Genomic DNA, 17,257 nt, shown 5'->3' with positions numbered 1-17,257 from the left:
TATGATTACTATTTGTGTGACCACTATGTTCAAATAGAAAAGAGATAAAGAATCAAAATAAATTATAACAATTATAGAAGGGCTTATATTTTGGCTGCAATAACAAAGTATCGCAACAAATGTTTGACAAAAATACATACAATTAAGTACCAAATTGTGTGTCACTTGCTCATTATTACTGTAGACTGAGCCAACTGAAGTTTAGTATGGATGTGAGTTGCAAGATAAGGGCATAAACATTTTGTGCCAGTGTAATGTTAGTAGCTCAGTCATTTTCTAAAGTGATTCATAAATTCTGCTACAAAACAACTTGATATTCCATTCTCTCCAACTTGCACACAGGTGATCTCATAACTGTAACAGTTTTTGTCTTTCTTTAGCAAGAAAACCCCAAATCAATAATAGACTAATAACTTCAGATATTTTTCTTGATTGCAGCCAGAAACTATTTTGAACCAAAGTATAGATTTGAGAGATGCGAAAAAGTGAGAGGAATATGTAAAACGTTTTGTGATGATGTTGAATATGATTATGGATACTGCATTAAATGGAGAAGTCAGTGCTGCGTATAAACTCGGAAAAGAAGTACTATTGAGGATCAAGTCTGGAACAGAGATGCATGTTTTTCACTCAAGAGTAGGTAAAAAAAAATGTTTGCAACATTTAATGAAAATACACACTTTTAAATTCTAAATATATCTATTTACATACAAAGAATTTAGTCTCTGCTTATTCATTGGGGATTTTTGTATTTCAAACTGATGAACACATTAGCAAAACAAGGAAACAGACTCTAATTATGCTTATAATCTCATTATTTCCGCTTTGACTCTCAGACATTCATATTACTTATCTGAGTTACTCTGCTCCCTCTCTAAATATGTGTATGTGACCTTATTGCCAGGTTTGCTATGAGGATTATGGTTATCTTCATATATCCTGGTTTCCACACCAAAATCCCTCTAAGCCATCTACTCTTCTTTAACAGAAAATGTGTTTCTTCCCTTACAAATATGACAGCTACCAATTTTGACCTGTCTGATGTGTTTTTGCATACATTTAACAATAGTATGCTTTTGAAATGATACAATTTAACACTGCTCTCTCTGTAGGGTAATTAAGCACTATTCATAGCACAGTGGAGGGTAATTAAGCACTATTCATAGCACGGCAAAAGGATAAATAACAAGATTTGAGATACAGAGCCCCTTTTAGCCGTGTGATTCTTTTTTCAAAGAAAATCTCATAAAGAATCTCAGTAATAGGTACCTTTGTTTCAGCAGGGTAGGGCTAGTGTCTGGCCAACTCAATTTTATACCCTCAGAGAATGTGTCTAATGAAGGAAATTTCAATTTGGTTGAGGCAAGAGTTAGAATCCCATAACTACGGACAGTTTTGTGTAACAAAGCTCAGTTAGCTGATGAGTAAAGCTGACTCATAACTCAGAATAACTCCTGTTTCTAAGATCCATCATGAAATCTAGCTGAGTTAGTTTTGCCTAAGAGGATAATGGTAGACATATTTGTAGGAGGGCTGTGCAGCTGATGTTCATATGGAAAACTTGGGAAATGTTACAGTAATCCTAGGAACGATGAAGATACAGGAAAAGCAGAGATTGTGTAGTAGCAAAAATGAGGACTTTCTTGGACACCATAGGGACAATATTATTTACCCCAAAAATCTTCACTAAGGAAGGATGGCTTTTTTGTTTCCAGCAGTAGTGCTGCGGAGGTCAGAGATGGGGTGATGTTATTTAGTTTAACAGATATGACGTGCACCATGTGCTTATAATTGACTAGGTCACTGTAACTGAAATATTTACGTTATTTTTTTACATAGATTTAGAGATATAAGGTTCCATCTAATCAAGGCAAGCAATAAATGTCTGGATAGACAGCTCTACAGAACAATCTTACTGTTTTTGTGAAAGTACAATAATCTTTCTTACTACTTGCCCTTTGATGATAACACTATTTAACCAAGCATAGAACTCTTTTTAATCTTAATAAGCCCCAAAGAGGCAAAACTTTTCAGTTCCCTCATTTCAACACCTTACATGTGAAGAAATGTCTTTTAATGCCTTTCTACTAATAAATTTTCTATCATGAAGATTCTTCTTTTTATTTTCTTTTTTCAAAAAATTATGTTCTGGCCAGGCGCGATGGCTCACGCCTGTAATCCCAGCACTTTGGGAGGCCGAGGCAGTGGATCACGAGGTCAGGAGATCGAGACCATCCTGGCTAAACGGTGAAACCCCGTCTCTACTAAAAATAAAAACAAAATATATCCGGGAGTGGTGGCAGGTGCCTGTAGTCCCAGCTACTCAGGGGACTGAGGCAGGAGAATGGCATGAACCCGAGAGGCGGAGTTTCAGTGAGCCAAGATCGCTCCACTGCACCCCAGCCTCCCTGGCAGAGGGAGACTCCGTCTCAAAAAAAAAAAAAAAAAGGCAACAACAAAAAAACATATATATATATATATAAAATGTTCTCTTTTAAGATCAGAATTTCACCAGGTAGTAGAAACTTTTATGCAGGGATATTTGTATTGCTGAATTAGAGAAGGAATCACTGGTTTATTTCTTGACAAAATAATGATAATGCTCTAGGTATTAAAAGATCATTGCATTAATTACATCACTATTATTTAGTTACAGTTATTTAGATTCTAATCTTGTTGACACTGTAAAGTGTTGGAGAAAATATTTGAATATAGTTTTCAGCACCAAAAACTTATCTATGGTAATAGTGTGTAGCTAGAGTAAGGACTGTTTACGTTTTCCTTATCTTTAGCCTATTGTCAGTGAACTAATTCCCATTAAGAAAAATACTACCTTATTATTCTCTTCTGGGTACTACCAGAGTATCACATCCATTGACCTTTCTTTGAGTACAACTTGTACTACCCTTCCAACTATAAGGGAACCTGAATATAGAATGTAATAGCTAATAGCTTACAAGCTTACATAAGAGCTATCTTTTAGTGAGATTTCTTTTTTTCTTCTTTCTTTTTTTTATTTTTATTTTTACTTTTATTTTTTTATTTTTGAGATGGAGTCTTGCTCTGTCACCCAGGCTGGAGTACAATGGTGCAATCTCGGTTCACTGCAACCTCTACCTCCTGGGCTCAAGCAATTCTCTTGCCTCAGCCTCCCAGGTATTTGGGACTACAGGTACCTGCCACCATGCCTAGCTAATTTTTGTGTTTTTAGTAGAGATGGGGTTTCACCATATCGGCCAAGATGGTCTCGATCTCTTGACCTCGTGATCTGCCCGCCTTGGCCTCCCAAAGTGCTGGGATTGCAAGAGTGTTCCCGGCTCCTGGCTGAGATTTCTTTACCTAAGAAATATGTCATCAAATCAATTATGTTGCCAGATATCCTGAATTAATGCCCAAGTACTGATTATCTGAAAATAAATAGAAGTGTTGAAGTATTTTTTATTTCAATTTTTGCTGGAATTGATGACTCATACTTTCTCATGTGTTCCCTGATATACCACCAGCTCCTTGAAAAATCCCTGGCACATGGCATACACTCAACAGATAACTGTTAAATAAATGTTGCCCAAAGTTGTATTGATTTTCCTTTTCCAGCTGTTCCTGAATTCTCTTTTTTTTTATCAGCAAAAATGTGATTTAAAATTGATTCAATTTCCTGACCTTTGCCTAAATCTTTCCTTTTTTCATTTTATTATCTTTCATTTTATTTTATTTTCATTTGTATTATCTCTTAAAATGTCATTTTTTTCATTTTTATTCTTTTATATCAAGTTAAAGATTTGTGGTTAAAAAAATAGGCAAGTTATTTCATCACTTGGGATCTCATTTTTTAACCTGTAACATGAAAGAATTGGATTAGATTTTCTATGCATCTTCTTATATTTATCTTGACTCTATGTAGCAGGCATCAAAAAAAACTATAGCTCATGGACAGAATTTGGCCCTTCTTTCATAGCTCCTGTGAATTAAGAATTGTATTTACAGATTAACATTTATAACTGATTGGATAAGACAAACATCATCTTATCATCAATCTTTGCTTGATGAACCTCAATCAAAATGTTGAATAAGAATTCTCATTAGTTGATCTGTATTCAAAAAGATAATGTGCACCATCATTATTAAAATATATTGTTTTTTGTCAATTGAAAATTTATGGAAATTTGTTTTCTCTCATTTATTTAAGTCTCTAAATAATATCCTCAGTTTTTCTTTTTTTAATTTTTTTAAACTTTTTTTATTTTTCCGTAAGTTATTGGGGTACAGGTGGTATTTGGTTATATGAGTAAGTTCTTTAGTGGTGATTTGTGAGATTTTGGTGCACCCTTCACCCGAGCAGTATACACTGCACCATATTTGTTGTATTTTATCCCTTGCTCCCTTCCCATTCTTCCCCCAAATCACCAAAGTCCATTGTACCATTCTTATGCCTTTACTTCTTCATAACTTAGCTCCCACATATCAGTGAGAACACAGGAGTTTGGTTTTCCATTCCTGAGTTACTTCACTTAGAGTAATATTCTCCAGTCTCATCCAGGTCACTGCAAATGCTGTTAATTAATTCCTTTTTATGGCTGCATAGTATTCCATCATATGTATATGTATATATATATAGATATATATGTATGTGTGTATATATAAATATATATGCACATATATGAAACTATGGTTATATATATGTATATGTGTATATATATATATACACACACACAGACATATATATATATACACACACACCATAGTTTCTTTATCCACTCGTTGATTGATGGGCATCTGGGTTGGTTCCACAATTTTGCAATTGTGAATTTTGCTGCTATAAACATGCATGTGCAAGTATCTTTTTCGAATAATGACCTCTTTTCCTTGGGGTAGATACCCAGTAGTGGGATTGCTGAATCAAATGGTAGTTCTACTTTTAGTTCTTTAAGGAAATCTCTACACTGTTTTCCACAGTGGTTATATTAGTTTACATTCCCACCAGCAGTGTAGAAGTGTTCCCTGTTCACTACATCCACACCTACATCTACTGTTTTTTGATTTTTTGATTATGGCCATTTTTGCAAGAGTAAGGTGGTATCACATTGTGGCTTTGATTTGCATTCCCCTGATAATTAGTGATGTTGAGCATTTTTCCAAATGTTTGTTGGCCATTTGTTTATCTTCTTTTGAGAATTGTCTGTTCATGTCCTTAGCCCAGTTTTTGATGTGATTGCTTTTTTCTTAACAATGTGTTTGAGTTAGTTGTAGATTCTGGATATTAGTTCTTTGTCAGATGTATAGATTGTGAAGATTTTCTCTTTACTCTGCTGAAGGTTCCTTTTGCTGTGCAAAAGCTCTTTGGTATAATTAGGTCCCAGCTAATTACCTTTGTTTTTGTTGCATTTGCTTTTGGGTTCTTGGTAATGAAATCCTTGCCTAAGCAAATATCTAGAAGGATTTTTCCAATGTTATCTTCTAGATTTTTTTTTTTTTTTTTTTTTTTTGAGACAGAGTCTTGCCCTGTCTTTCAGGCTGGAGTGCAGTATTGTGATCTCAGCATACTGCAACCTCCGCCTCCTGGGTTCAAGAAATTCTCCTGCCTAAACCTCTTGAGTAGCTGGGATTACAGGTGCATGCCACCATGCCTGACTAATTTTTGTATTTTTAGTAGAGATGGGGTTTCACCATGTTGGCCAGTTGGTCTCGAACTCCTGACCTCAGATGGTCTACCCTCCCAAAGTGCTGGGATTACAGGCGTGAGCCACTGCGCCTGGCCATCTTCTAGAATTTTTATAATTTCAGGTCCTAGGTTTAAGTCTTTCATCCATCTTTAGTTGATTTTTGTATAAGGTAAGAGATGAGAGTCCAGTTTCATTCTCCTACATGAGGCTAGCCAATTATCCCAGCACCATTTGTTGAAAAGAGTGTGCTTTCCCCACTTTATGTTTTTGTTTACTTTGTCGAAGATCAGTTGTCTGTAAATATTTGAGTTTATTTCTGATTCTCTATTCTGTTCCATTGGTCTATGTGTCTATTTTCAGTTTTTCATCTTGGGCAGCAAACCTGAAACAATTGCCCTTTAGAGAAAATGTTTGCTAACCCCTATGTAGATAGAGTCAGTCAAAGAGCAAAGTGTAATTCATGAAGCAGCAGTCTTAGCATTACCTGAGAACTTGGTAGAAATGCACGTGGTAGGGCTCAGATTCATCGAGTCAAAAACTCTGGGGATGAGTCCCAATAATCTATGTTTAGCCTATTCTTCAATTTACTAAAATGCACTGAAGAGTTTGCTAACCATTGCCTAGAAATGCTTTTAACCTTTGAAATTTTTGATGTTTATGGTTCTTTAATTTTTTACCGAACTTGGGCCAAACTGTTAGCACCTCCTTGACATTACTGACAAAATATACTCAAACAGTAGAAGAAAGATGCCAAGTCACATGACCCTTTCTTTGGAAAGGATACGTACAAAAGAAAAAAATGTTAAAAGATACTTTTAGATAAAGCAATTAGAACTCTTCCTGCATATTATATTTCATCAATTGGTGTTCTTTGGTCTAAATTAATAAAAATTAACTCAACCATATGTGTCTTTTTGTCTACTTCCTCAGTGGTTCTTTCTCAGCTTCTAATATTCTGAAATACAAAAATTCAAGTTCGAAATTCAGAAATAAAAGTTTATTTTTATCTTACATGTTTATAATTTGTGTATGGAAATTTCCACAAAAATAGTAACAGCGTTTCTGTTCTCCCTCCCTTTCTCTGGAATTTTAACTGTTCGAAAGGACGTGTTCTAATAACCACTTTTCTTAAAGCCTAACACATTCTTTGGACAGGATATTGTCGTGTTGTATTGACAACACAGTCCTAATTTTTAGCAGCCTCCAAGATTGATATAATGCTCCACTGAAGGATATGACCAAGACAACCTAATGCTCCTTCAGCTTTCACTAAATTTTAAACAGGTTTCTTCCTGACTGTAGATTCTCTGACCTCACTTTTCTTAATTGCTTTTACTTTAGAAAACTATCTATTGTAAATTTTTTCCCTACCTTTGAAATACATGTAGAACTTCTCCCAGCCTCTTGCCAGTTTTACAAGCACAGAAATTTCTTTCTCAAAGACCTGGGTGCCATTATTTTGACATGTACACATTGAAGGCTATAACACTACTATCTCCCAGTCTCTGTGGGAGGCTGAGTCTAACTTCAAAGGGCACTAACTTTAATTACCAATTAGATGGCCTAATCACAGAGAAAAGCATTTGAGAATTCAGAAATAACTCAATGTGTTCAATGTAGCCCATTGATTAATCTCTTCTCAATGTCTTCTGCTACTTTTCCACTAGCTGACCCTAGCCCTGAAAAACCTGCCTGCCTTTTATTTCAGTAAAGTTCAGTCTGTCTCCTCTATTGCAACAGTCATAAAGTCTTGCTTGACTGTTTGCTTTTGTCCAGTGAAATTTTCACTTGGATGAATAAAAGAACAAAAATTGGGATTGTCGGCTTGAAAGGTTTATATAGGAAATATGATCCCCAGTGTGGTTCTGACATCAATCAGAACTAACAGTACCTTTGGAGAAATACACTTTATGGTAGAATGTTGTAAATACAGATGAGTTATACATATAAATGCTGTGAGGAGACAATGAAGATTATTATCACTTTTCTTAGAATGGTCAGGAAAGATTTCAGAGAAGAGATGGTCTTTCAGGGTAGGGACTACAATGTATGTTTGGCTTATTAGATATCTCTAGAGCCTGGCACAACGTTTAACCGAGAGTAAATACTTGATATATTTTTATTTAATGAGTGAATGGATAGATGGATGCATACATAAATAATAATGTATCAAAGACCTCAGTTTGAAGACTATTCATATTTAAGCATATAACATAGAAAAAAAGAAAAGTAGGTTTTCAAAGAGCTGTATTTGAAATAAGGTTAGAATTAAGAAAGGCATTTTTAGGAGGAATGGTCATATATTATGTTAAAATAGAGTATCTTGAAATAGACAGTGATTTGAATAAATTGTGCATTATTCAATTTTTCTCTGGGAGAACGTTCCATGTGGGATTGATTACACTGCCTTCTGGAACTGAGTTGTAGTATGAATAAAGAGATTTAATATTTAAAGTTTAAGCTGTGCTACAATTTACTATTTTGTTCTATTTTCATATACTCCATCTCTTCAGTTATCATTAGACGAAACCCAGTATATGCAAAAGAAGTGTGTTCATCTGTTATCTGTGCCAAGTGATAGACTGGAGTTTTATTTATTTATCTTTATTTATTCACAACACATAAAATTGTACTTTTTTATGGTGTACAATGTGATTTTTCAGTGCATGTGTGCATAGAATAATGTTCAAATTGGGGTAATTACTATATCCATCACTTTAAACATTTATCATTTATTTGTGGTGACAACAGTCACAATATTATTTTCTAGCTATCTTGATATATAACACTACATTGCTATTTGCTATATTTGCCCTACTGAGTTACATAAGACCAAAATTTATTCCTTCTGTATAACTTTGTAGTCATTGACCAACCTCTTCTGATTCTCCTCTTCCTACTCTCCTTCCCAGTCTCTGGTAAACAACTATTCTACTCTCGACTTCTATGAAATTAACTTTTCTAGATTTCGCATATGAGTGAAGTCATGTGGTGCTTGCCTTTCTGTGTCTGCCTTATTTCATTTAACATAATGTCCCCCTAGTGCATTCATGTTGCAGCAAATGAAAGAATTTTATTCTGTTTTAAGGATGAATATTGTTCCATTTTTGTATATATGCCACATTTTCTTTATTCATTGATCCGTGATGGACACTAGGTTGATTCTATATCTTGACTATATTGATTTTATTTCCTTTGGATATATGCCAAGTAATGAAAGTGCTGAAATATATGGTGGATCTAGTTTTGTTTTTTATGAAACTTCCATGCTGTTTTCCATAATGCCTGTGCTAATTTACATTCCCCCCAACAGCTATCTGCATCCTTATGTATTCATTAACAGACTATACTGTTCTCTGTTGGAAATATTGACAAAGTGTTAAAAGGGAAAGGACTGAGTTACGTGAGGATAAATTGGAAAATACAAATTTAGGTAAGGAGAGAAAATAAAGGAAACATTCACTACTTTATCATCATGGGTGTAAAAAAATGTAGGTCTGGTTTTTTGTCAGCAGCCTGAAAATCTTTAATTCTTCCATATCCATCCTCTTTTATGTAAATATTTAAACATTATTAAAATGGAACAACTATAGCAATAATCTCAGAGTCTTTTGATGTGATATTTGAACCCAGAAAACATTATTTTGCTTAGATAATTTAATAGTATATAGGTATGTAGTGGTATATGATTGTTGTTTTAATTTGGTAGCACCAAATGAATAATTATATTGAGCATTTTTATGTGTTTATTTGCTACCACATATCTTTTGTCAAGTGCCTGTTTAAATTTCTTGCACATTATTATATTGGATTGTTATTTTTATTATTGGGTGTGTAAAATTTTATGTATTCTAAATAAACCTTTTATAAAGAATATAATTTTAAATATTTTCTCCTCATCTGTAATCTACTTTTCATTCTCATAACAATCAATAGAGAACAAAAGTACTTCATTTTGAAGAAGTACAAATATTCTTTTATTTTTCTTTCATGAGTTCAGCTTTTAGTATTTAAATGTCTGCCTAAGCCAAGGTTATGAATTCTTTTTCTATGTTTTCTTCTAGACATTTTATATAATTGTAGGTTTTACATTTAGAACTATTGCAATTTTTGAATCAGTTTTGTGCATCATGTGAGATCTAAAGTATATATCCAATAGTTTCACTACCATTTGTTGAAGACCTTCATTCTCCCTTGAATTGCCCTAGCACTTTTGCCAAAAGTAAATTGAGCATGTATATAGAGACTTATTCGTCTATTTTTCTATATTTGTGTCAATGACACACTATCTTGATTATGAAAGGCTTACAATAAATCCTAAGCAGATAATGTAAATCTTTCAACTTTTTTCTTTTTCAAAGTTGCTGTAACTATCTTGGTCCTCTATATTTTCCTATAAATGTAATAATCATCTGGTCAATTTCTCCAAATATTTTGTAGGGATTTTTATTGGGATTTGTATTGATTCTATAAATCAATTTGTAGAGAATTAATATCTTAAGGAAGATGAGACTTTCAATCCATGAAGCTGGTGTAATTTCCCATTTATTTAGGTCTTTTAAAATTTCTCTCAGCAATGTTCTATACTTTTCAGTGTACAAGTCATCATTTATTATATTTGTCCCTATTTTATATTTTAGTGCTACTGTAATGCTGTTCTTTTCAAGATATTTCTGATTATTTCTAACAAGTAGAGATGCATTTTTTGAACACTAATCTTGTTTCCTACAACCTTGCTAAATTCAATTATTTGTTTTAGTAACTTTCTCATAAACATCATGGGATTTGCTACATATTTGATCATGTAATGTGCAAATGAAAACAATATTACTTTTTCTGTTTCAATCTGGATATATTTTATGCATTTTTTTGTGTTTATTACCCTGAGTAAAAATCTTCAGTACTATGTTGAATAGGAGTGATGAAAGAGGACATCCTTACCTGGTTCCTCATCTTAGGAAGAATGCATTCCATTTTTTAGCCATTGAGTAGGATGTTTAACTGTTGTTTTATTATAAATGCTGATTATCAGGTTAAGGAAATGTTTTCTATTTTATATTTCCTGAGCGACTTTGTCAGGAACAGCTTTAGATTTTTTCAAAACTTTTTTTCATGCATCTATCAAGATTACTTTATATATATATATTTTATTCAGTTAATGTGGTAAAATATATTGAATGATTTTCAAATAGTAGACAAATCTGTATTCCTGACAAACTCCACTTGGTTATGATATACTAATATTTTCATATTAAACATTTGGTAGAACTTCTTATTGACACCACCTGGAGTTCTATTTATGAGAAGGTTTTAACTTCAAATTTAATTTATTTAATAGACTTTGGGTTGTTGGAGTTTACCTGTTTTTTTTGTTGTTGTTTTTTGTTTTTTTGTTTTGAATGAGCTTCGGTAGTTTATATTTTTTTCAAAAAATAAGTCCGTTTCTTTTAAATATTTAAATTTATTATAAAGATATTCATAATATTTCTCATTATTTTTTCACTATTTGTAGAATCTGTAATGATGAAGCCTCTTATATTCTTAATATCGAGAATTTGGAATAGTTTTCTCTTTTGTGCCTGACTATTCTGGATAGAGGTTTATTGGATTTGTTAATCTTCTTAATGACTCTGTTTTATTTATTTTTCTCTATTTTGATTTTGTTTTATTGATTTCACCCATGTTATGTATAATTTCCTTTCTTCTGCTAAATTTGGTTTTTATTTGCTTTTCTTTCACTAATTTCTTGAAATGGAAGCTGACATTCATTTATGACTTTTTTTTCTAATTAAGGCATTTAATGGTGTATAATTTTCTCCAAGTACTGTTTAGCTGCATTACACATTTTTATATGCTGTATTTCATTTTTATTCATTTTCAAATGTTTTCTAATTTCCTTTTCATCTTTATTGACTCATGAGTTATTTATCAATGCACCATTTAGCTTTCAAGTATTTGAATTTTTCCACCCAGGTATGCACATTTTAAATATTTCTTTTCTTGATATTTATTGAATTCCATTATTATCAGAGAACATACTGACAGTTTTTTAAATTTATTAAGACATATTTTATTGTCAAAAATATGGTTTATCTAGGTAAATATTTTCTGTTCTCTTGTGAATGTATTCTGCCTCTATTGGTTGGGACTATTTCAAAATTCAACGTAGGTTAACTTGTTGAGGGTTTTTAAGGTAAAACTGCTATGCGTTTCATTAATTATTGATAATGCTATATTGAAATCACTAATTATAACTGAAATTTTTTATTTCTCTCTTTAGTTCTATTATTATTTGCTTCATGTATTTTGAGTCTCTGTGATAAGATACATAAGTGTCTTGGACTTTTATTTCTTGTTAATGAATTGACTTCTTTGTCATTATGAAATGACTTTTTTTATTCCCAGTGATATTCTTTGCTTGAAAATATACTTTGTCTCACATTAACATAGAGATTCTAACTTTAAAGCTGTTTTTCTCTATTTATTTTCTTTTTTTAGAGACAGGGTCTCGCTATATTGCCCAGGTTGGCCTCAAACTCCTGGTCTCAAATGATTGTCTTGCTTCAGCCTCCAAAGTAGCTGGGACTACAGGAGCATGCCATTATGTCCAGGTTTTTCTAACTTTCTTTTGATTACTGTTAGTATAGTATGACTTTTTCCATCATTTTGCTTATATTCTATTTTTATTTTGGTATCTAGTATTTATTTCTTACAGGTAGCATGTAGTTGGGAGTTTAGACCATGAACATTTAAAGTGATTTTTGACATTTTTAAAATATCTATTATTCTAGCAACTGGTTTTCTATTTACGCCTCCTGTTATTTGTTTCTATTGATCTGTTTTACTATGTTTTAATTATTTGTACACTTTTAGGTGAAATCATTAATGCTTTATGAAAGTTTATGGGGACAATATCCCAAAGAAATCAGCAGTTTACAAATGGATAAATCAGTGGTTATAAGAAGGGATGAGACAAAGTTAAGGATGAAATCTTCAGTAAGAGACTATCCACATTAATTTACAAGGAAAAAAATGTATTATGTCTGTGCCCTTATTGAAGAGGACCAATGATTAATAGCACAAATAGTAGTCAACACCATAAACATCTCAATTGTTTTAATATACACAATTCTGACTAAAAGATTACTGTTGAGTGAACTTTCCTCTCAATTTGTGTCAAAGCTGTTGCATCCAGCCAGGCGGGGTGGCTCATGCCTGTCATCCCAGCACTTTGGGAGGCTGAGGCAGATGGATCACTTGAGGCTAGAAATTTGAGACCAGTCAGGCCAACATGGCAATATCCTGTCTCTACTGAAAATACAAAAATTAGCTGGGTGTGATGGCTCGCACATATAATCTCAGCTACTTGGAAGGCCGAGGCACAAGAATTACTTGAACCTGGGAGACAGAGGTTGCAGTGAGTCGACATTGCACCTCTGCACTCCAGCCTGGGTGACAGAGTGAGACTCTGTCTCCAAACAAAAACAAAAAAAAAACAACAAAAAAGATGTTTCATCAGAGCAGCTGCAGTCAAGAGCAGAATTTTCAATAGAAATTTTAAGAAAGTAGGATCAAGATTCCAGTAAATTTTTTGACAAGTTATAGCATGAGGTTATTTTTACCTGTTTTACCAGTACAAGCAAAGAAATGACTGCCCAGAGGTGGAAATGGCCTAGTCAATGCAAAAGTGAACTGGTCAGAAGCAAAGGTCATGGCAACAGTTCCTTGGGGTGCTCAAGGCATTTTGGTTATTGCCTTTCTGGAGAATCAATGACAATAACATGCTTATTATATGAGTGTTTTGAGAAACTTAGCCAAAGAAAAATGCCTGGGAAAACTTCACCAGAGAGTTCTTCTGCACCATGACAATGCTCCTGCTCATTCCTCTCATTAAGCAAGAGCAATTTAGAGAGTTTTAATGAGGAATGAGTAGGGATCCACCTATTGTACTGATTTTCATCCTTCCCCTTTTGGGGGGTTTGTTTGTTTCCAAATCGTAGAAAATCCTTAAAGGCACTCATTTTTCTTCAGTCAACAATATGAAAAAGACTGCTTTGATATGGTTAATTTCCCAGAATTCTTAGTTCTTTAGGGATGGACTAAATGGCTAGTATCAGTGCTTACAAAAGTGGCTTGCACTTGATGGAGCTTTTGTTGATAAATAAAGTTAATATTTTGTATTTTTATCTTTTAATTTCATTGTTCCATACAGTTTTTGACTCCTAATATTACTCATTCATAGTTAAGAAATGGCATGACTTATTTTGCAACACATATCTGTTGACCTAGAGTACATGCCCTTTGTACAATGGCTTGCTTTGTAATGGAAAACTTGTTCACTCTTTCAAAAAATAACTTAAATAATTAATTACAAATTAAACATAAAATACATTCATTCATTTTCCATTTCCATTTCCACTTTTGTAAAGTAATATATCATCGATATTTTTCTTTTTTGAATCTGAGTTATCTAAAACAAAGTTTTGGCATATTGAGGAAAATTACACAATCCTTTTTGTCTTTTAAAGAACCTCACCACATAAAATAACACTAAATTTTAAATACACAAATTGAATTTATCTACGTTTTGCACTTTAACCAAATGTATCACCTAGGCATTATCTTATTTGTAATGAAAATAAATACACTAGCTCAAATACCTTAAACAATAGATTTAGAGAATGTTAAAAACAAACCTTAGTAGCATTGTGTAAACTTCTTTTACAAATGAGGAACCTTAGGCTCAGAAAATGTAATGAAATTTTCTAATGTTAAAAAATTTCTGAGCCTTGGTTAGGACAGGAACACATTCACTTAGTGGTTCCCAAATTATTATCCATTGACCAGCAACATCAGCATCCCCTGAGAACTTAAAAATGTACAGTCTCAGACTTCACCCCAGATATATGGAATAAGAAACTGTACAGGTAGGACACAGCACTCTGTGTTTTAATAAATCCTTCAAGTGTTTCTGATATATGCTGATATATGGGAACGACTGCTGAAACTCAAATATACTTTCCTTACATCGTGTTGCCTCATGCAGCCTGAGAGCTCACAAGTAATGTGAAGGCCTTGGGCCTACAGTTAGTAATTTAAAAAAGCAATAAGAAACATACGTCCCCTCATAGAAGTGCTTGGACAACTTCTAAGTAGTTTAAGAAGTTTAGTTCATAAAATCATGAAATGAGATTGAATGACATTTCTATCATTTTTCATCTCAATTGCTAAATTTACTACATCCTATGGAAAAAAAAAACAATTTACTCATTTAGAGATTTTCAATTTAGAATATTTCTTTTTTGATGAAAAATTCTGCAACACTGAGTAAAGGAGCTCAGTGAAGTTTGCAGCAAGGGAATCACAGGCATTTTGGCATTTTATTTAACCTTAGATTTTGAAGTCATGATTCCTGTATTAAAGCTTCCTTCATGCCTGTCATTTAAGATACCCCAAACTAAGTGTTGAATCCTTTGCAAGATATAAAAATAAATTAAAAACAGTCCCTAATTTTATGCATTCCTTCCATTGTAAAATTTGCCTGAAGCCACTGACCTCAGTCATTTCCCATGGTACTTTCATTTCTCAGATGTATTTATTATGCAAGTATCCATTTAACTGAGAGAACAGAAAGATACAAAATGAAAATACAGTACAGAGATGGAACTCTGAAGCTAGAATTATTCTTTATATTTAAGAATATAAATATATTCTTTATATTTCCATTGCACCTCTAACAATTAAGGACTTCTCCTTTGACTTAATCTACATTCTGGTTCTCTCTGCCTACAAACAAATAATATGAAAATAAAGGAATGGATAGGAAATTATGTAACGTAATGCAATGGGCAAGCTGCATATTTTACATAAAAGTTAAACTTTCCCTTTTCCTGCAAAAGGAAAGTTTCTCACATATGGGAAGGTGAATGAGTATCATTTTTGCTTCTGTTCCCTTACATGAAAAATGAAGAGAAAGATTCCTTTTTACTAGAGTTAGACACAAATTTAATTGCCCACTATACGTATAAAAAGTTATCTAGTGCCATGTCCATGGTATACTTCTTCCTTTGGGAAATTTATCTTCTTATTCTAGCTTCAGGATTTAATTAGGGGACAACATTGTCTTAGAATTCTTGCTCTCTGACAACAAAAATGTTAAAAGTTGAACCCTTGGCCAGGCGCAGTGGCTCATGCCTGTAATCCCAGTACTTTGGGAGGCCGAGGTGGCCAGATCACCTGAGGTCAGGAGTTCGAGACCAGCCTGGCCAACATGGTGAAACCCCGTCTCCACTAAAAATACAAAATTAGCAGGGTGACATGGCGTGCGCCTATAATCCCAACTACACAGGAGACTGAGATAGGAGAATCACTTGAACCCAGGAAATGGGGGTTCATTTGTCTCAAGACATTTTTCGATTTTCTCCTTAATTTTTTCATTGACCCACTGGTAATTCAGGAGTATATCATTTAATTTCCATGTATTTTTATGGTTTCTAAAATTCCCGTTCTTAATTTCTTGTTTTATTCTACTGTGGTCAGAGAAAATGCTTGATAGTATTTTGATTTTTAAGACTTGTTTTGTGACCTAATATGTAGTCTATCCTTGAGAATGATTCATGTGCTTATGAAAAGAAAGTGTATTCTGCCTCCACTGGATAAAATGTTCTGTTAATATCTATTATAACCACTTGGTCTATAGCGCAGATTGAGTCTGATGTTTCTTTGTTGATTTTCTATCTGGGATGATCTGTCCAATGCTGGAAGTGAAGTGTTGAAGTCTCCAGCTATTATTGTATCGAGACCTGTCTCTCTCTTTAGCTCTAATAACATTTTCTTTATATATCTAGGTGCTCCAGTTTGGGGTGCACAGGTATTTAAAATTGTTATGCTCCCTTGCAGAATTGACACTATTATTATTGTATAGTGACCTTGATTGTCTCTTCTTACAGTTTTTTTCTTGAAATCTACTCTGTCTCGTATAAGTATAGCTACTCCCATTCTTGTTTGGCTTCCATTGTCATGGAATATATTTTTCCATTCCTTTATTTTTAGTCTAAATGTGTATTTATAGCTGATGAGTGTTTCTTGTAAGCAGGAGATTAATGGATCGCGTGTTTTCTTCCATTCTATCCAGTCTATGTCTTCGGATTGGAGAGTTTATTTCACTTATATTCAATGTCATTGACAAGTAAGGATTTACTCCTGTAATATTGTTTTCTGATAGTTTTGTGGTCTTCTTGTCCTTTTCTTTCCTTCCTATCTTCCTTCAGAGAAGGTGATTTTCTCTAGTGACATGATTAAGTTCCTGATTTTAATTTTTTTGTGCTTCCATTGTATGTTTTTCGACTTGAGATTAGCATGAGGCTTGCAAATATTATCTTATAACCCATTATTTTAACCTGATAACAATAGTGTTTGCATAAACAGACAAGCCAAAAAACAAAAACTAATAAAAACTCTGTCCCCTGCTTTTTAACTGTTTGCTGTTTCTATTTATGTCTTATTTTACTGTCTGTGTCTTAAAAAGTACAATTGGAGTTATTCTTTTTGATTGGTTCATCATTTAGTCTTTCTACTTAGGTTGAAGAGCTTAAACA

At 33.3% G+C, this 17,257-nt stretch overlaps 1 protein-coding gene across 1 annotated transcript; it reads left to right on the top strand.

Moving 5' to 3' along the window:
• Positions 1 to 206: 206 nt before the first annotated feature.
• Positions 207 to 572, top strand: LOC112622581 (beta-defensin 110-like). The gene is made up of 2 exons (XM_025382338.1): positions 207 to 212; positions 420 to 572. Exons 1-2 carry the CDS (start codon positions 207 to 209, stop codon positions 570 to 572), a joined length of 159 nt encoding a protein of 52 aa, XP_025238123.1.
• Positions 573 to 17,257: the final 16,685 nt, after the last annotated feature.

Source organism: Theropithecus gelada, chromosome 4, assembly GCF_003255815.1.
Source record: "Theropithecus gelada isolate Dixy chromosome 4, Tgel_1.0, whole genome shotgun sequence".
NCBI lineage: Eukaryota > Metazoa > Chordata > Mammalia > Primates > Cercopithecidae > Theropithecus > Theropithecus gelada.
The sequence above is the reverse complement of the archived record's forward strand: the minus strand, read 5'-3'. Positions and strand labels throughout refer to the sequence as shown.